Source organism: Ranitomeya variabilis, chromosome 5 (genome assembly GCF_051348905.1).
Source record: "Ranitomeya variabilis isolate aRanVar5 chromosome 5, aRanVar5.hap1, whole genome shotgun sequence".
Taxonomy (NCBI): Eukaryota; Metazoa; Chordata; class Amphibia; order Anura; family Dendrobatidae; genus Ranitomeya; species Ranitomeya variabilis.
The window spans coordinates 611,233,766-611,255,200 of NC_135236.1; the positions used below are offsets into that span (position 1 = coordinate 611,233,766).

The 21,435-nt window shown below is 49.1% G+C and overlaps 1 protein-coding gene across 1 annotated transcript in view; it reads left to right on the forward strand.

Moving 5' to 3' along the window:
* The window catches only part of DDX46 (DEAD-box helicase 46), a 126,661-nt gene that overhangs the window by 5,868 nt on the left and 99,358 nt on the right, over positions 1-21,435 (forward strand). The window contains exon 4 of the mRNA XM_077266086.1: positions 280-370. Coding sequence (XP_077122201.1) covers positions 280-370 — 91 coding nt within the window. The remainder of the gene's footprint in view (positions 1-279; positions 371-21,435) is intronic.

Consider the following 21,435-nt stretch of genomic DNA (forward strand, 5'->3'; position numbering starts at 1 on the left):
GTATGGTATGTACTCTGATGGAGAGGAAGCGGCTAACAATCCAGCATTGGCCACTACAGGAGAACGGTAATGTTTCATGCTTGCCTTTTATTTAATAGTCTAATTCTCTCCACCCTCGCTCATAGAGGGTGTCCTGTTCTTATGAAGCCCATATACCCTAATAAGTCAGATAGGTAAGGATTCTCTGCAGGAGACAACCCCTTTCAATTACAATGAATAGGATACCCTTTTTTTTTGTTTTCCAATTTTTTATATATTCTTCATTATTTTTTTTTCCAGGTCAAAATCAAAAGAAAGAACTGACGTTTCAGAGGCAATAAAGGAAAAGAAAAAAGAAGATAAAGAAGAAGATAAAGACAAGGATGTCAGTGTGAGTATATGGGTCATTTGTTATTATATAGAGACTAGGATATGCATGGAGACGTGAAGAAATCCAGGCAACTGAACACCTAATCAGGTTTGTGATCATATTATATTTGGGAATTACTTTCCTCCTATAAATCAAAACCCTTATTTTAAATAAATGATTAAAGGTAATTCTTTTTGTATTGTTGGCAGCTACATTTTTCAATAGGGTTGAAGCAAAGGGAAATTACTACTATGGTATAGAGGGCCTATGGCTGTGCTGGATGTAGACAACACAGTTTGGCTTTAAGTTGGATGTGCGTGGATGGGCTAGGGCTATGTTCATATTTGTATTTGTTAGTCTTGGTCTAAAAATATTTATAATCTGATATACGATAAAAATGGCAGTTGTCCTGTTGTTAGCATGTTTGACAAGAGCTTACAAGACAGCCATACACTAAAGACCCTTTCAAGTAAGTACACCGCATACTTAGCCAATCTTCGCCCTTTTTTTAAAAAAAAATTGAAGTGGAGAGAACATTTTTTTTTTTTAGTTTAGCCATTTTCCGAGACTACTTCCTCTTCATCTTATGATGGCACAGAAAAGGGGAAACCCAGTTGCATATTAAATGCCAGTGGTGGGAATACTAAGTAGTATCAACCCACAGTCAAAATATTATAAACTCCATAAGGTAATTTGATAGACAGGAGAAAAATTGGAGTAGCCAATTAAAGAGTAAAAAAGTACACAATTTATTAAAGATAATTAAAGAATACACCATAAAAATTGTCAATCAGGACGGACACATAGGAATGTATATAATAGTAATGTGCACATGGTAATAAATCATGAAATTATGCATCTGCCCAGAGATTTAACTAGATGCAAGCATAGTACAAGGTAAGTCTAGCCAAATAGAGTATAATAGTCTAATTGCCCACAAAGCAAAAGGAGGCTAAATTATAAATTGAAGGCAAGACTTACCAAAAGTGTGCACAGAACCAACAAGGTGGCAGTCAGCCCCAAAAGATGGCAGGTAGCCCCAACGCGCGTTTCGTGTCTACGCTGGACACTTCCTCAGGGGGTGTAGTGTCAGTGTGAGGAAAAGGACCTTATATTGCCATAGAGACGGATCACGTGGTGTATCACATGGTTATGATCACCCAATAGTAAACGGCGCTGTCGGCGCATGCGTGGTGCGTCCAGGCAGGTCCTAGCATGGAGACTGAGCGTCAGGCATCACTGCGCACGTGCGAGCGACGATATCGCCCGGGCATGCGCAGGAGGCAGCAAAGACACCCAGCTCCACGCTGGACATGGAGGACAGCAGCACGCATGCGTACGGCCGTATATAGAGTACCGAAAAACATCATATAATAAGTATAGATAACCCAGAGTATCAGTTATAGTAAAATATGTTAAAGACACAGTATATAGAAAAAGTTAAGCGCCATAATATATAAAAATGCTATAATAACAATATATATGTAAAGAATATCGTCACAATTTTTACAACGGTACAGCATAACTTTTATGAAACAGAAAAGACAAGCAAATATTAAGCAATATAATTAGCAGAAATAATAAAATGCTATCAGGGTTTTTGTCAATCTGTCTCCAGTAACAAGTTGCGTGACGAGATGTTCATGATTAACCCCTTAATCCCATATGACGTACTATCCTGTCAAGGTGACCTGGGACTTAATTCCCAGTGACGGGATAGTACGTCATATGCGATCGGCCACACTCACGGGGGGAGTGCGGCCGGGTGTCAGCTGACTATCGCAGCTGACATCCGGCACTATGTGCCAGGAGCGGTCACAGACCGCCCCGGCACATTAACCCCCGGCACACTGCGATCAAACATGATCGCAGTGTACCGGCTGTACAGGGAAGCATCGCGCAGGGAGGGGGCTCCATGCGTGCTTCCCTGAGACGATCGGTACAAGGCGATGTACTCACCTTGTACCAAGCGTCTCCTCCCTGCAGTCCCCGGATCCAAAATGGCCGTGAGGCTGCATCCGGGTACTGCAGGGAGTACTTCCAGGTCCACAGCAGGCGCTGGTAAGCCTGCAGCCCTGTCAGTCAGATCGCTGATCTGACAGAGTGCTGTGCATGATGTCCCCCCCTGGGACAAAGTAAAAAAAAAAAAAAAAAAAAAAAAACTCCACATGTGTAAAAAAAAAAAATTACTAAATAAAGAAAAAATATATATATATTATTCCCATAAATACATTTCTTTATATAAAAAATAAATAAAAGTACACATATTTAGTATTGCCGCGTCCGTAACGACCCAACCTATAAAACTGTCCCTCTAGTTAACCCCTTCAGTGAACACCGTAACAAAAAAAAAAAAAAAAAGAGCCAAAAAACGCTTTATTATCATACCGCTGAACAAAAAGTGGAATAACACGCGATCAAAAAGATGGATATAAATAACCATGGTACCGCTGGAAACGTCATCTTGTCCCGCAAAAAACAAGCCGCCATACAGCATCATAAGCAAAAAAATAAAAGTTATAGTCCTCAGAATAAAGCGATGCCAAAATAATTATTTTTTCTATAAAATAGCTTTTCTCCATCGCCACATTGGGGGACACAGGACCATGGGTGTTATGCTGCTGTCACTAGGAGGCTGACACTAAGCTGAGACAAAAAAAGGTTAGCTCCTCCCCTGCAGTATACACCCTCATGCTGGCTTCCAGAGACCCAGTTCAAGCTTAGTGTCCGTAGGAGGCACACTGGAATTTTTTTCTTTAAATCCTTTTCTATTTCCGGACGAAGGGGGCGACGGATTCTTTCATGTTCCGTTCTCCCCCGAACCAACAACAGGCGAGCACGGGAGTTTCACCTCTCCGTACCCTCTCCTGCGACGTGGGATGCCACTGCCTGAGCTGATTCTAGGGGCGACGGGCCCCTTCAAGGGTCCGATCTCCCCCCCCCCCCCCCCCCCCCCCCACTTTACAGACGAGCACTGAAGTATCACCTCCAGTACCCTCTTCTGCAGCCAGGCTCTATTGCCGGACATATGCCCTGCCCACCAGGTTTCACCCTCGGCTGTTCAGAGGCACCTCATCTTGTGGCGTCCGTGCAGCCCCCACTGCATCACCACTGATTATGCGGCTGATGGATGGTGGCGGACGGTTCCCTCTCCACTCCCCTTTTCAGGGGATGGTGGCTAGAGGCTCCCCAATCCCTGCACCGTCCTTATAACCCCGGGAACAGCTCACCATGCTGTGGACAGCACTCCCCAATTCACAGCTTTACCCTTCGGTGGAATCGAATCTTTATTGGGGTAAGTGCCTCGGGGGGGGCAAAGGGGGGGTCACCCGCGGCGGTCGGAGGGCTCCCTTTTAGCAGTGGTACGGGTCCCATAGCCTCCGGCGCGCAGCGGCGTCGTGCCGGGTCGAAGCCGCAAATTTAGTCCCCGGCTTCGGCCTAGCTCGGCCGCTCTTCCGATAGGCTCCGCCCCTTTTTTCGCATCATCGGCGGCGCCGCCCCCCAGTCCTGGCGCTTCTCGCTCTCTGCGAGACTTCCTACTTTACTCTCGGTGGCCATCTTGGTTCTTCTCCTGCACGCTGAAGCTCCAGATCTTCCTGCCGCAGCTTCTCCACGTGCAGCGCTGCGAACACCGACCTTCTCCAACTCCACCGCTCTTCCTCTCTTCTTGGTGGGACACAGGACCTCGGGTAAGGAGACCACGTCAGGTCCTCCCCAGCAGCGCCGCCCTCACTCCTTATCTTAGACCCTGCAATCTGTTACACTAGGGTACACCATGTCACAGACAAGGTCTAAAACCTCTAAATTGCATACTACCTTTTTTTCTGCGTGTACCACCTGCCAGGCTCCACTTCCTCGGCCTCAGATTTCCCCCCTCTGCTCAACCTGCGATGCCCCAAGTGCCCAGGAGCCTTCCACCGCCACCGACTCTGGTGTATCTAGTCCCCCCGCGTGGGTCGCCTCTCTGTCTCAGTCTGTGGATTTTTTAGCCAATGCTATCAAATCCATTCAGCACCCTCCTGGGGAGCAGGGCAATCCTTTTCTCGGATTAAGAGATCCCTCCGTAGCAGGGGAATCGTCGGCCAGCAGGGGCCACTCTCTCCAGAAAGAGGCACGGTCATCCAGAAAACGGATCCGTTCTACCTCTCCTGAGCACTCCCCACGCCACTCAGCTTCTGGCGGCTCCGCCTCTCGCTCACCCTCGTTAGGGGGTCGTAGCGTTCACGACTCTGAATATGAGTCTGACGTATCCTTAGACCCGGATGCTCCTGAGTTTAGATCTACAGTTGACTCCCTCATTGAGGCTGTCAATCATGCCCTTAAGGTGGACGATAACCCTAATCCTGCTCCGGAACATTCAGTTTCCTTTACTAGAAACAAGCGTTCCCATAAGACGTTCGGCTCTCACCCAGATTTTCTGGATATTGTCAAGCGACACAGGGAGCGTCCGGATAAGCGTTTCACAGGCAAAAAGACCCTGGAATCGAAATATCCTTTTCCCGCAGATCTGGTTAAAGACTGGACGGAATCCCCTTTGGTAGATCCTCCGGTTTCGTGCCTAGCTTCCAAAACCCTCTTGTCCGTTCCTAATGGCGCCTCAATTAAAAATCCCACAGAGCGCCAGCTAGATTCCCTAGCTCGCTCAGTGTACGAAGCCTCAGGATCTTCCTTTTCTCCTTCCTTTGCCGCGGCTTGGGTGGCCAAGGCAATGGTTTCCTGGGCAGATGCCCTAGCAAAATCTGTTCACGATCAGGACCTTCCCTCTGAGATGGCGGACCTCGCCAGACAAATTGCCATGGCCGGTGATTACGTAATGTACGCTTCTCTCGATGCAGCAAACTGTGCAGCATCGGCAGCTTCTAATGCCATCACCATCAGAAGGGCTATTTGGCTCAGAGAGTGGCGCGCAGATTCCTCCTCAAAAAAGTCGCTCATTTCTCTCCCTTTTCAGAGTGGGCGTCTTTTTGGAGAAAAACTAGACCACCTTATCTCCGACGCTACAGGGGGAAAGAGCAAGTTCCTTCCCCAACAGAGGCCTAAGACTGCTTTCCAGCGTCAACCATATTTTCGCTTTCGGCCCTTTCGTAGCAGTCCAGCCTGGTCCAATCCTGCCGCCCCTTCCAGATTGGACCGATCCACTCGCTCAGACAGAGACGTTCGTCCCTCTTTTAGGCCAAACCCGTCCTGGCGAGGAAAACCTAAGCAGCCCAGAACCAGAGGGTCCAGGCCTGCCAGATTCCCTTCGCAATGACTCGCGAACTTGTCCAGGCGACACCTCCAAGGTAGGCGGACGCCTACTTCTTTTTCAGCAAGTCTGGCTCTCCGTCATACACGACGAATGGGTCAGGGATCTGGTGTCATCTGGCTACAAAATAGAGTTCTCCGCCTCCCCCCCCCCCCCCCCCCCCCCCAGCTCGGTTTTTTCCCTCTCGCCTCCCCAGTTCGGGTGCCCGGTCTCGCGCACTTCTTTGCGCCATTCATTCCCTTCGCCAGTGCGGGGTCATTGTTCCGGTTCCGGAACACGACAGGTTCAGAGGTTTTTACTCGAATCTCTTCGTCGTGCCAAAAAAGGACGGGACAGTGCGTCCCATTTTAGACCTGAAGCTCCTGAACTAGTGCGTAAAGGTACGGCACTTGAGGATGGAATCTCTCCGGTCGGTCATCGCCTCAATGGAGAGGGGGGAATTCCTGGCATCGATAGATATCAAGGATGCCTATCTCCATATTCCAATATTCCCGCCTCATCAAAGGTTCCTCCGTTTTGCCATCCTGGACGACCATTTCCAATTCACAGCTTTACCCTTCGGTCTTGCCACGGCGCCCAGAGTTTTCACGAAGGTCATGGCGGCCGTCATGGCAATTCTTCACTCTCGCGGAGTGGTCGTGTTGCCTTACTTAGACGACCTCCTTATAAAGGGTCCTTCTTTTCAGGCCTGCGAGGCAAGCGTCCAGATTACCTTGGATTCGCTTTCGCGCCTGGGTTGGTTGATCAACTGGGAGAAGTCCTCCCCCGTTCCTGCCCGTCGGATCTCCTTTTTGGGAATGATCCTGGACACCTCAAGGGGTCTGGTCTTACTCCCTCGGTCCAAGGCCGAGAGCTTCAACTTGGAGTTCGGACGCTCTGCCATCCTCATCCCCGTACCCTTCGCTTCGCCATGAGGATCCTGGGCAAAATGGTAGCCGTGATGGAAGCGGTCCCTTTCGCCCAACTCCATCTTCGCCCCTTGCAACAGGCTCTATTGGACAACTGGGACAGGGGTCCCTTATCACTCGACCGTCCATGTCCTTTATCTCTGCGGACCAGACAAGCCCTGTTATGGTGGACCCTGGGTGCCTCTCTCCTCCAGGGGAAATCCTTTCTCCCGATCCGATGGTTTGTGGTAACCACCGACGCCAGTCTTCTCGGCTGGGGTGCGGTGTTTCTTCACCACTCTGCCCAGGGTCGCTGGACTCTTCGGGAGTCGAGGCTCCCTATAAACATTCTGGAGATTCGGGCAATCAGGCTCGCCCTGATTCGTTTTCACCCCCTGCTCGCGGGTCACCCGATCCGAATCCAATCGGACAATGTCACAGCGGTGGCTTACATAAACCACCAGGGGGGTACCCGCAGCAGGGCGGCGATGCAGGAAGTCTCACACATCCTTCGTTGGGCCGAAGCCAACCATTCCACCATTTCCGCGGTGCACATTCCAGGCGCCGAAAACTGGGCCGCGGGCTTTCTAAGCCGTCAGGGCCTTGCCTCGGGGGAGTGGGAACTTCATCCGGAGGTGTTTCGGCAGATCTGCCTTCGCTGGGGGACCCCGGATGTGGATCTGATGGCGTCCAGGTTGAACGCCAAGGTTCTCAATTTCATTGCACGTTCCCGGGACCCCCTTGCCATCGGAGTGGACGCGCTGATATCCCCGTGGCATCAGTTCCGACTACCCTATGTGTTTCCTCCTCTTCCCTTACTGCCGAAGGTAATCCGGAAGATCAAGACGGAGGGGGTTCCGGTCATCCTGGTCGCGCCGGATTGGCCTCGTCGCGCTTGGTACGCGGAGCTCGTTCAGCTCGTAGCCGACGTTCCCTGGCGCTTACCAGACCGCCCAGATCTTCTTCTTCAGGGGCCGATCTGCCACCAGAACTCAGGGGCCCTACGTTTAACGGCGTGGCTGTTGAAACCTGGATTCTAACTCGAGCCAGTTTCTCTCAGCAGGTCATTCCCACCTTGTTAAGCGCTCACAAGTCGTCTTCTGCTTCTATTTATCATCGCACCTGGAAAACTTTCTTCTCGTGGTGCAGGCTCCGAGGTCGCCCTCCGCTCGTATTCTCTATTCCTGGCATCTTGGATTTTCTTCAGTCCGGTTTGGACTCCGGCTTGGCTCTGAGTTCCATCAAAGGTCAGATTTCAGCGTTATCTGTGTTATTCCAACGTAGGATCGCTGCCAACCTTCAAGTTAAAACTTTCATTCAGGGGGTCTCACATGTCGTACCCCCCTACAGAATGCCGTTGGAGACCTGGGATCTCAACTTGGTTCTGGGGGCTCTTCAGGAACCTCCTTTTAAGCCTCTTCAGGACATCCCGCTTACAGTCCTATCCTGGAAGGTTGCCTTCCTTGTGGCCGTAACGTCTATCAGACGGGTCTCAGAATTGGCCGCTTTATCCTGCCGAGCTCCTTTTCTTGCTTTCCACCAGGACAAGGTAGTCCTTCGTCCATCTCCGGATTTTCTCCCTAAGGTGGTGTCCTCTTTTCACCTTAACGAGGACATCATTCTTCCCTCTTTTTGTCCGCAGCCAAAACACAGGGTTGAAAAAGCCCTTCATACTCTGGACATCGTACGGGCCCTTCGGAGGTACATTTCCAGAACGGCTCCTTTCAGAAAATCAGACTCCCTTTTCGTTCTCCCGGAGGGTCACAGAAGGGGTTTGGCTGCGTCTAAAGCCACGATAGCCAGATGGATTCGTTCGGCTATCCAAGAATCCTATAGAGTCAGGGGCAGACCTATCCCGGCGGGGATTAGAGCCCACTCCACTCGGTCGATGGGTGCTTCCTGGGCCATTCGGCACCAGGCTACGGCGGAGCAGGTTTGCAAGGCCGCAACGTGGTCCAGCCTGCATACCTTCACAAGGCACTACAATGTCCACGTCCATTCTTCTGCGGACGCGGCTCTTGGCAGACGTGTTCTACAAGCAGCCGTCGCGCATTTGTAAGTCAGATGGTACACGGAGTTGTTGGGTTGTATTGTTTCCCACCCAGGGACTGCTTTGGGACGTCCCATGGTCCTGTGTCCCCCAATGTGGCGATGGAGAAATAGGGATTTTTGTGTGTACTCACCGTAAAATCCTTTTCTCCGAGCCACTCATTGGGGGTCACAGCACCCACCCTGTTAGCCTGTTCGGCTCTTTTCCGTTTTCAGTTTTATGACTTTCTTTGACATGTTGTACTCTACTGTTACTTGGTACTTTGTTGTTATTCTCCTACTGCTTTTGCACTGAACTGGGTCTCTGGAAGCCAGCATGAGGGTGTATACTGCAGGGGAGGAGCTAACCTTTTTTTGTCTCAGCTTAGTGTCAGCCTCCTAGTGACAGCAGCATAACACCCATGGTCCTGTGTCCCCCAATGAGTGGCTCGGAGAAAAGGATTTTACGGTGAGTACACACAAAAATCCCTATTTATCGTATAAAAGCGCCAAAACATAAAAAAATGATATAAATGAGATATCGCTGTAATCGTACTGACCCGACGAATTAAACTGCTTTATCAATTTTACCAAACGTGGAATGGTATAAACGCCTCCCCCAAAAGAAATTCATGAATAGCTGGTTTTTGGTCATTCTGCCTCACAAAAATCGGAATAAAAAGCGATCAAAAAAGTCATGTGCCCGAAAATGTTACCAATAAAAACGTCAACTCTTCCCGCAAAAAACAAGACCTCACATGACTCTGTGGACCAAAATATGGAAAAATTATAGGTCTCAAAATGTGGAGACAAAAGCATCTTTTAGTGTGTGACAGCTGCCAATCATAAAAATCCGACATAAAAAAACCCTATAAAAGTAAATCAAACCCCCCCTTCATCACCCCCTTAGTTAGGGAAAAATAATAAAATTAAAAAAATGTATTTATTTCCATTTTCCTGTTAGGGCTAGGGTTGGAGCTAAGGTTAAGGGTTGGGGCTAAAGTTAGGGTTAGGGTTGGGGCTAAAGTTAGGGTTTAGGTTGGGGGTAGGTTAGGGTTTGGATTACATTTACGGTTGGGATTAGGGTTAGGGGTGTGTCAGGGTTAGGGGTGTGGTTAGGATTAACGTTGGGATTAGGGTTAGGGGTGTGTTTGGATTAGGGTTTCAGGTAGAATTGGGGAGTTTCCACTGTTCAGGCACATCAGGGGCTCTCCAAACGCGACATGGCGTCCGATCTCAATTCCAGCCAATTCTGCGTTGAAAAAGTAAAACAGTGCTCCTTCCCTTCCGAGCTCTGCCATGCGCCCAAACAGTGGTTCCCCCCCACATACCTGGTATTGGCGTACTCAGGACAAATTGGACAACAACTTTTGGGGTCCAGTTTCTCCTGTTACCCTTAGGAAAATACAAAACTGGGGGCTAATAAATCATAAAAAAAAATAATTTTTATTTTCACGGCTCTGCGTTATAAACTGTAGTGAAACACTTGGAGGTTCAAAGCTCTCAAAACACATCTAGATAAGTTCCTTAAGGGGTCTACTTTCCAAAATGGTGTCACTTGTGGGGGTTTTCAATGTTTACGCACATCAGGGGCTCTCCAAACGCCATATGGCGTCCCATCTCAATTCCAGTCAATTTTGCATTGAAAAGTAAAATGGCGCTCCTTCCCTTCCGAGCTCTCCCTTGCGCCCAAACAGTGGTTTACCCCCACATATGGGGTATCAGCGTACTCAGGACAAATTGTACAACAACTTTTGGGGTTCATTTTCTCCTGTTACCCTTGGTAAAATCAGACAAATTGGAGCTTAAATAAATTTTGTGTGAAAAAAAAGTTAAATGTTCAATTTTATTTAAACATTCCAAAAATTCCTGTGAAACACCTGAAGGGTTAAACTTCTTGAATGTGGTTTTGAGCACCTTGAGGGGTGCAGTTTTTAGAATGGTGTCACACTTGGGTATTTTCTATCATATAGACCCCTCAAAATGACTACAAATGAGATGTGGTCCCTAAAAAAAAAAATGGTGTTGTAAAAATGAGAAATTGCTGGTCAAATTTTAATCCTTATAACTCCCTAACAAAAAAAAAATTTTGGTTCCAAAATTGTGCTTATGTAAAGTAGACATGTGGGAAATGTTACTTATTAAGTACCGTATATACTCGAGTATAAGCCGACCCGAGTATAAGCCGACCCCCCTAATTTTGCCACAAAAAACTGGGAAAACTTATTGACTCGAGTATAAGCCTAGGGGGGAAAATGCAGCAGCTACCGGTAAATGTCAAAAGTAATAATAGATACCAATAAAAGTAAAATTAATTGAGACATCAGTAGGTTAAGTGTCTTTGAATATCCATATTGAATCAGGAGCCCCATATAATGCTCCATACTGTTCATTATGGCCCCATAAGATGTTCCATATTAAAATATGCCCCGTATAATCCTGCATAAAGGTTAATAAAGGCCCCATAAGATGTTCCATAGACACATTTGCCCAATATAATGCTGCACAAATGCTGATTATGGCCCCATAAGATGCTCTATAAAGATATTTGCCCCTTATAGTGCTGCACAAACGTTATGGCCCTATAAAATGCTCCATACAGACACTTGCCCCATATGCCGTAGTGCCCTACAAACGTTAATTATGGCCCCATGCAGACACTTGCCCCATATAGTGCTGCACAAACATTATGGCCCCATATAGTGCTGCAGAAACGTTATGGCCCCATATAGTGCTGCAGAAACGTTATGGCCCCATATAGTGCTGCAGAAACGTTATGGCCCCATATAGTGCTGCAGAAACGTTATGGCCCCATATAGTGCTGCAGAAACGTTATGGCCCCATATAGTGCTGCAGAAACGTTATGGCCCCATATAGTGCCGCAGCGCAGGAATGTTATGGCCCCATATAGTGCCGCAGCGCAGGAATGTTATGGCCCCATATAGTGCCGCAGCGCAGGAATGTTATGGCCCCATATAGTGCCGCAGCGCAGGAATGTTATGGCCCCATATAGTGCCGCAGCGCAGGAATGTTATGGCCCCATATAGTGCCGCAGCGCAGGAATGTTATGGCCCCATATAGTGCCGCAGCGCAGGAATGTTATGGCCCCATATAGTGCCGCAGGAATGTTATGGCCCCATATAGTGCCGCAGGAATGTTATGGCCCCATATAGTGCCGCAGGAATGTTATGGCCCCATATAGTGCCGCAGGAATGTTATGGCCCCATATAGTGCCGCAGGAATGTTATGGCCCCATATAGTGCCGCAGGAATGTTATGGCCCCATATAGTGCCGCAGGAATGTTATGGCCCCATATAGTGCCGCAGGAATGTTATGGCCCCATATAGTGCCGCAGGAATGTTATGGCCCCATATAGTGCCGCAGGAATGTTATGGCCCCATATAGTGCCGCAGGAATGTTATGGCCCCATATAGTGCCGCAGGAATGTTATGGCCCCATATAGTGCCGCAGGAATGTTATGGCCCCATATAGTGCCGCAGGAATGTTATGGCCCCATATAGTGCCGCAGGAATGTTATGGCCCCATATAGTGCCGCAGGAATGTTATGGCCCCATATAGTGCCGCAGGAATGTTATGGCCCCATATAGTGCCGCAGGAATGTTATGGCCCCATATAGTGCCGCAGGAATGTTATGGCCCCATATAGTGCCGCAGGAATGTTATGGCCCCATATAGTGCCGCAGGAATGTTATGGCCCCATATAGTGCCGCAGGAATGTTATGGCCCCATATAGTGCCGCAGGAATGTTATGGCCCCATATAGTGCCGCAGGAATGTTATGGCCCCATATAGTGCCGCAGGAATGTTATGGCCCCATATAGTGCCGCAGGAATGTTATGGCCCCATATAGTGCCGCAGGAATGTTATGGCCCCATATAGTGCCGCAGGAATGTTATGGCCCCATATAGTGCCGCAGGAATGTTATGGCCCCATATAGTGCCGCAGGAATGTTATGGCCCCATATAGTGCCGCAGGAATGTTATGGCCCCATATAGTGCCGCAGGAATGTTATGGCCCCATATAGTGCCGCAGGAATGTTATGGCCCCATATAGTGCCGCAGGAATGTTATGGCCCCATATAGTGCCGCAGGAATGTTATGGCCCCATATAGTGCCGCAGGAATGTTATGGCCCCATATAGTGCCGCAGGAATGTTATGGCCCCATATAGTGCCGCAGGAATGTTATGGCCCCATATAGTGCCGCAGGAATGTTATGGCCCCATATAGTGCCGCAGGAATGTTATGGCCCCATATAGTGCCGCAGGAATGTTATGGCCCCATATAGTGCCGCAGGAATGTTATGGCCCCATATAGTGCCGCAGGAATGTTATGGCCCCATATAGTGCCGCAGGAATGTTATGGCCCCATATAGTGCCGCAGGAATGTTATGGCCCCATATAGTGCCGCAGGAATGTTATGGCCCCATATAGTGCCGCAGGAATGTTATGGCCCCATATAGTGCCGCAGGAATGTTATGGCCCCCATATAGTGCCGCAGGAATGTTATGGCCCCCATATAGTGCCGCAGGAATGTTATGGCCCCCATATAGTGCCGCAGGAATGTTATGGCCCCCATATAGTGCCGCAGGAATGTTATGGCCCCCATATAGTGCCGCAGGAATGTTATGGCCCCCATATAGTGCCGCAGGAATGTTATGGCCCCCATATAGTGCCGCAGGAATGTTATGGCCCCCATATAGTGCCGCAGGAATGTTATGGCCCCCATATAGTGCCGCAGGAATGTTATGGCCCCCATATAGTGCCGCAGGAATGTTATGGCCCCCATATAGTGCCGCAGGAATGTTATGGCCCCCATATAGTGCCGCAGGAATGTTATGGCCCCCATATAGTGCCGCAGGAACGTTATGGCCCCATAGATGCTCCATACAGACACTTGCCCCATTTGCTGCGATAAAAAAAATAAATCACATACTCACCTCTCCGTCGCTCAGGCCCCCGGCACTTTCAATAGTCACCTGCTCTTCGTTCCGGCGCCGATCTGTCTCCAGCACTGACGTTTAGCAGAGGGCGCGCACTGACCACGTCACCGCGCCCTCTGACCTCAGCGTCAGAGCTGGAGACAGATCGGCGCCCGGAACGAGGAGCAGGTGACTATCGCGCAGCGCTCCCCTCCCCGTATACTCACCTGGTCCTGCCGCTGTGTAGATCCTGCTTCTCCGACGCCGCAGCGCTTCATCCTGTACTCAGCGGTCACATGGTACCGCTGATTACAGTAATGAATAGGCGGCTCCACCCCTATGGGAGGTGGAGCCGAATATTCATTTACTGTAATGAGCGGGACCATGTGACCCCTGAGTACAGGAAGAAGCTGAAGCTGCTGCTGCCGGCGCCAGGGAAGCAGGGACCGTGCCTGGACTAGGTGAGTATTTTTAGACAGCCCCCGCTCCCCCTCCCCTGCCGACCCCCGGTATGACTCGAGTATAAGCCGAGAGGGGCAATTTCAGCCCAAAAAAGTGGGCTGAAAATCTCGGCTTATACTCGAGTATATACGGTACTTGTAATGGGATTTTCTAGAGCACGTGACCGAACCTTTTATATTCTCCCTTCCCCCACCTTTATAGTCTAGAGGGTGTTAGTTATTGTCTGGTGACGAACTGATGTTATTTAAACCATTTTTGGCTATATATGACTGTTTGATCTGTTTTTATTTCTTTTTTATGATGTTTTATAAAAACATATTTCTGGTTTTATTTATTTTTTTCTCTTTATGGTGTTTACTAGTGTTGAGCATTCCGATACCGCAAGTATCGGGTATCGGCCGATACTTGCGGGTATCGGAATTCCGATACCGAGATCCGATACTTTTGTGGTATCGGGTATCGGTATCGAAACAACATTAATGTGTAAAAGAAAGAATTAAAATAAAAAATATTGCTATACTCAACTCTCCGACGCAGCCTGGACCTTACCGAGGGAACCGGCAGCGTTCTTTGCTTAAAATGCGCGCGTTTACTGCCTTCCGTGACGTCACGGCTTGTGATTGGTCGCGTGCCGCCCATGTGGCCGCGACGCGACCAATCACCGCAAGCCGTGACGTAATTTTCAGGTCCTGAATGCCTAATTCTAGGCATTCAGGATTTGAAAATTACGTTACGGCTTGTGATTGGTCGCGTCGCGGTCAAATGGGCGACGCGACCAATCACAAGCCGTGACGTCACGGGAGGCAGGAAACGCGCGCATTTTAAAATTACGTCACGGCTTGTGATTGGTTGCGTGCCGCCCATGTGACCGCGACGCGACCAATCACAGCAAGCCGTGACGTAATTTCAGGTCCTGAATGCCTAATTCTGCATTCAGGACCTGAAAATTACGTCACGGCTTGCTGTGATTGGTCGCGTCGCAGTCACATGGGCGGCACGCAACCAATCACAAGCCGTGACGTAATTTTAAAATGCGCGCGTTTCCTGCCTCCCGTGACATCACGGCTTGTGATTGGTCGCGTCGCCCATGTGACCGCGACGCGACCAATCACAGCAAGCCGTGACGTAATTTTCAGGTCCTGAATGCCTAGAATTAGGCATTCAGGACCTGAAAATTACGTCACGGCTTGCTGTGATTGGTCGCGTCGCGGCCACATGGGCGGCACGCGACCAATCACAAGCCGTGACGTCACGGAAGGCAGTAAACGTGCGCATTTTAAGCAAAGAACGCTGCCGGTTCCCTCGGTAAGGTCCAGGCTGCGTCGGAGAGGTGAGTATAGCAATATTTTTTATTTTAATTCTTTCTTTTACACATTAATATGGATCCCAGGGCCTGAAGGAGAGTTTCCTCTCCTTCAGACCCTGGGAACCATCAGGGATAACGTCTGATACTTGAGTCCCATTGACTTGTATTGGTATCGGTATCGGATTAGATCCGATACTTTGCCGGTATCGGCCGATACTTTCCGATACCGATACTTTCAAGTATCGGACGGTATCGCTCAACACTAGTGTTTACCAATTGGCTAAATTTAATATTTTGATAAGACTATTATGAATGAAGAGAGAACACACGTTTATTTATATTATTTTTTAAAATTCTTGATGGAGGAAAAAAGGATGATTTGAACTTTATTTTTTTTTTACTCTTTTTAATTTTAAACTTTTTTTTGTTTTGTATTTCTTTGTTACCCTTTGGGTACTTGAACCTGCTATCATCTGATCATTTATACTGTATACTACAATACCACAGCATTACAGTATATACTGTAAACAATAGTTATAGTTGCAAAAAAGTTCAACATTTCTCCAATTGCACATTTTTTTTTTTGTCACTAAATTAACTATAACCCATAATGTTGTGTACTGAGGAACTCATCCAGCCCTTATCTTTAAAAAAATAAAAAAATAAAAAATAAAAAAATTAGTGTCTGCCATTACAACCTTTTGTGGTAGTGCATTCCACAGTCTGACTGCTCTAAATGTAAAGAAATGCTTTCGTACTTTGCCCCTGGTCCTTAGTATGGTCACTTGAAGGAATAAGCCATGTGCCAGTCCTTTGTATTGACCACACATGTATTTATACATATAAATGAGATCTCCTCTGAGACCTCCTCCTTTTTCTAAGCTAAACAAGCCCAACTTTTCCAACCTCATCGCATGGGAGGCCTATTAGGCGGGCTCTCATTGCTACAGAATGCCAAACGTGTGGATGCTAAATGTGGTTTAGGTACACTGTGGGGCTCAGAATGGAGTGTGGCATTTGGATTTGGGAGCACAGAATTTGCGGCTTTTTTTTGGGGGGGGGGGGGGGGCGGGTGAGGAGCCATTTTACTCTTCCTGAGCCTTTGTACTACCAGTATTTCTGTCAGTAGAATACAGGTCAGAAGACGGACCTGAGAGGGGTCTTGTGGTGTGTGTGTGTGTGTGTGTGTCTTTTTTTTGTTTGTTTTTTTTTGTGGATTGATATGAAGCTTTTATTGAGAACCTTTTACATAGCGTTTCTTCGAGTGACGTGATTCACATGAAACCTCTGAGGGATCCATTCACTATTAGGAGGCAGCAGAGTTACTCTGGAAACTTGTGTGGCATCTGTTAAGTGTTGTCCTTCTTTTAAGAGATGTACAAAACTGTGGCGGACTGCGCTTTTATGCACGCCTGAAAAGACTTGACACCACCGGATCATGGACAGATGGCGTCCACATTTCCTCCATCTGCCTCATTATAGGAAATCTCCCGTCTGGGTTTACATCTGAATCACCTATTTCAGTGATTTACACGGAAACCCCGGTGTAAGCGCTCAGCGCAGAGCGTGGGATAAATGTGCGCTGAGCCTTACTGTGGTCTTTGGGAGGCAGAATGAAAAAAATCAACAGCATGTGAAAAATTGGTTTTATTTATTGTTTACACCGTTCCACGTGTGGTATAAGTGATTAGATGTCATTATTCTTCTGGTCGGTGCAATTACAGCGATACCAGATCTATATAATTTTTTTATGTTTGACTGCGGTTAACACTAAAAGACGCTTTATATTGCAAAAAGTTTTTTGTGAGCTATAATTTTACTTTATTACTTCCTACAGTCATGTGAGAGCTTGTTTTTTGCGGTACGAGTTGATGTTTTTATTGGTATCATTTTCGGTCACGTAACTTTTTTTGCTCGCTTTCTATTCCGATTTTTTAGACAGAATGAACATAGCCAGGAATTCAGGAATAGTTTTTTTTTGTTTTGTTTTGTTTTTTTAATGCCGTTCCTCGTGTGGTTAAATTGATAAGACAGCTTCAGGCCATGTTCACACGTTGCGGTTTTTACTGCAGATCCGCAGCGCTTTTGAAGTTGCGGATCCGCAGCAGTTTTCCATGCGGTGTACAGTACCATGTTAACCTATGGAAAATAAAAACCGCTGTGCACATGCTGCGGAAACACACAGAGTTGTTTTTTCCGCAGCATGTCAATTCTTTGTGCGGATTCCGCAGCGGTATACACCTGCTCCATAATAGAAAACCGCCAGTGTAAAACCGCAGTAGAATCCACACAAAAAAACGCAGGAAAAACTCAGGTTTTTTTGCCCTGCGGATTTATCAAAATCAGTGCGGAAAAATCCGCACACCATTCCGCAGCGTGTTTACATAGCCTTAGGCTAGGTTCACATTGCGTTAGGGCAATCCGTTTAGCGCTAGCGCTAGCGGATTGCGCTAACGCAATGTATTTTTTGGGGCCGCGTTTAGGGATCGCGTTAACGTCCCCGCTCTCGCAGATCCCCGATCTGCGAGAGCGGGGAACGGACCTCGGGCGTGCCGCGGACGCTGCAAGCAGCGTCCACGGCGCGTCACAAAAGAACGGCACATCGCTAGCGCGAGCCGAAAAAGGCACGCGCTAGCGATGCTCTACAGGCGAAATTTACATTGCTGTCAATGGGCGCGCTAACGGACCCGTTGCACGGCGTTAATTGCGACATTTTCGCCGTGCAACGCTGTCCGTTAGCGATCACCCACTAACGCAATGTGAACCTAGCCTTATTCTTCAGGTCAGTATGATTCCACTGATGGAGCTGTATGACTGCTTCTTTTTTTTTTTTTTTTTTGCGGGATAAGATGGCTTTTTTCAGAGGTACCATTTTTATTTACATTTGTCTTTTTCTCCTACGCCTCATTGGGGGACACAGGACCATGGGTGTTATGCTGCTGCCACTAGGAGGACACTAAGTAAACAGAAAGATTAACTCCTCCTCTGCAGTATACACCCCTTAACTGGCTACAATTCAACCAGTTCTTGCTTAGTGTCTGTAGGAGGCACTTGGGTCTGTTTTCAGACCCCAACTTTCTTATTTTAATTTTTATTAGAATTTTTATCTTTTTGTAAATTTTTATTTTTTTATTCAACGGAGTGAAGGGGGCGACAGATCCCTTTTATAGGGTCCGCTCTCCCCCGAACCAGCAACAGGCGAGCACGGCGAGTATACCTCCCCGTCCCTCTCCTGCGACGCTGGAGCACGTCAATTTCTAATGGGGCGACGGTTTCCATCTTTGGTCCCGATCTCCCTTCCCACCTGCTAGACGGCGAGCACATAGAGCCTGGCTCTAATGTACCTCTCCGAGGGCCCGACAGACAAGGCCCACACTGTATGGCGTTGCAGATTCCACTCACAGAAGAGGATGGAGCTCACAGGATGGATGGAGCGCGCAGGTGACAGGGGGACCTGCATTACCCGAGGGCACTGTGAGTACACATCCCCCCGCGCTCTGAAGCTCTATGGGGACAGGCGCCGGCGGTACTTGCGGCAGAGTCCCTGGGGAGAGGCGCCGGCGGTCGGGAGTCTGCGGTGGTTAGCGACGCTCCGTTGCAGCCGTCGCCGCCGCGCATCGCCGGGCAGGCCGGAAATTTAGTCCCCGGCTTTTCAGCCGGAGTAGGCCGCAGTCGGCAGATCCCTCCCACGGCCGTAACCCCGCCCCCTATATTGGCGCTTCTCATCTGGGACGAGAGGCGCCCTGCGGATCTCGGGGGCCATATTGCCATCTCTCTGCTAGGTGGCCATGCTGTCCAGGAACCGCCACGGCTACATTCCTCCCCGGGGACACAGGCACAGGACCGTGGGTAAGCTGCTTCAAGAAAGCTTAACCCTTTCCCTGCGTATACTGCCCCGCTCTGTCTCTAAAGACACTATGTCTCATTCCAAGGAGACTAAAAAGGGTAACAAGAAGCACAGTGTTTTTCACTGTATGTGCCACTTGCAATATGGCCCTGCCCCGAGCTCACAGTAACCCGTTGTGTGCTGATTGTGTCCCGGCCTCTGTGCAGCCGCTTCCCGCCGCCACCGTCGACCCTGTAGAGCCTAGCCCCCCTGAGTGGGCAGCTTCTCTGTCACGATCTATGGCTTCCCTAGTCAGGGCAATTGACTCCCTCCGGGGCCCCCCTTCAAGTCAGACCGCGGATAATTCGGTCGACGGTACAGATCTGTCCACCAGCAGGGGGTGTACTATGTCACTTTCCACTCGGGGTTCCAGAAAACGTACCCATGTTCCATCCCCTGACCACGGGCCAGTTGGTCTTTCAGCGTCGGCGAGCTCCGCTTCCCGGTCCCCTTCTCCAGACAACCCAAACGACTCTGAATATGAGTCCGACGATTCCTACGTTCAGGATTCCTCCACCTCCCAAGAGACACTCGATTCTCTCATCGAAGCGGTCAACCAGACCCTGAAGGTGGCCGAGGAATCCATATCTACGCCCGAACACGTGGTGTCGTTCAAAAAGACTAAACGTGTCCAAAAGGTTTTTGTCACTGATCCTGAGTTCAAGGAGATTGTACAAAAACACAGGGACTGTCCCGATAAACGCTTCATGGGTCAAAAGCCCATCGAGGCCAAATATCCTTTTCCTCAGGAACTATTCAAGGACTAGCTGCAGTCCCCCTCAGTGGACCCTGCTGTGTCACATCTTTCTTCCAAAACCATCCTGTCCTTGTCAGACGGCTCCTCCGTTAAGAACCCCTCTGACCGTCAGATTGATTATCTGGCTCGCTCCGTCTTCGAGGCCTCAGGAGCCTCTCTCTTCCCATCTTTCGCTGCCTCTTGGGTGGCTAAGGCCATGGTCGCTTGGGCCGAGACCCTTTCCACGACCATCCAAGTTAGTGACCTACCTCCAGACGCGATCAACCTGGCTAACCAGATAGCCCAGGCGGGGGATTTCGTAGTCAACGCCTCAATAGACGCAGCCAATTGCGCTGCACAGGCAGCCGCGAATGCGATCTCCATTAGAAGAGCCCTGTGGCTCAGGGATTGGCGAGCAGATTCGGCTTCCAAGCGCTCTTTGACATCTCTGCCCTACCAGGCTGGTCGTTTATTTGGAGAAAAATTAGACCAAATAATCTCGGATGCCTCCGGGGGAAAAAGTAAATTTCTCCCCCAACAAAAGCCTACCCGGTCGTTTCGGTATCAACAACAATCCCGATTTCGGCCCTTTCGTACCAATACCAACTGGTCATCTACATCCTCTGCCTCCGCATCAGGACGAGGCTCGCGCAGTGACCGAGGTTCCCAGGTCTCTTACAGACCTAACCGTAGCTTGAAACCCAGGCCGAGACCACCCGCGTCTAGGGGATCCAGAACCCTTAGATCCTCCACTCAATGACTCCTTGCAACATCCAGGGGGCACCAACAAAGTAGGAGGGCGCCTGCTCTTGTTCCGTCAAGCCTGGCTCTCGGTCGTTTCCGACGAGTGGGTCAGGGAACTGGTGTCCACCGGATACAAAATAGAATTTTCCTCCCCCCCCCCCCTTCCCCCGCCCTACACGCTTCTTCCAGTCTTGCCCTCCCAAATCAAAGACAACAGCTTTTCTCCAGGCCATTCGGGCCCTACAAAGAGACGGAGTCATCGTTCCGGTTCCGCTAGACGAAAGGTTCAAAGGGTTCTACTCGAACCTATTTGTGGTCCCAAAGAAGGACGGATCGCTGCGTCCGATTCTGGACCTGAAACTTCTAAACAAATTTGTCAAAATTCGACATTTCAGAATGGAATCCCTCTGTTCTGTGGTCGCGTCCATGGAAAAAGGAGAATTCCTGGCGTCCATAGACATCAAAGATGCTTACCTCCACATCCCAATCTTCCCTCCGCATCAGCAGTTCCTCCGCTTCGCATTTCGCGGAGAACACTTCCAGTTTGTGGCCTTGCCTTTCGGCCTCGCCACCGCTCCCAGAGTCTTCACGAAGGTCATGGCGGCTGCCATGGCCATTCTTCATTCCAGGGGAGTGGTGGTACTTCCGTACCTGGTCGACCTACTGATAAAAGGTCCATCTTACCCAGCCTGCGAAGAGTCCGTCGTTCTCACGGTGGATACTCTTTCTCGCCTGGGTTGAAAGATAAACTTCGAAAAATCCTCTCCGATTCCGGCCCAACGGATCTCTTTTCTTGGGATGACACTGGACACTTATCGCGGTCTGGTCATTCTCCCTCAAGACAAGGCCTTGGCC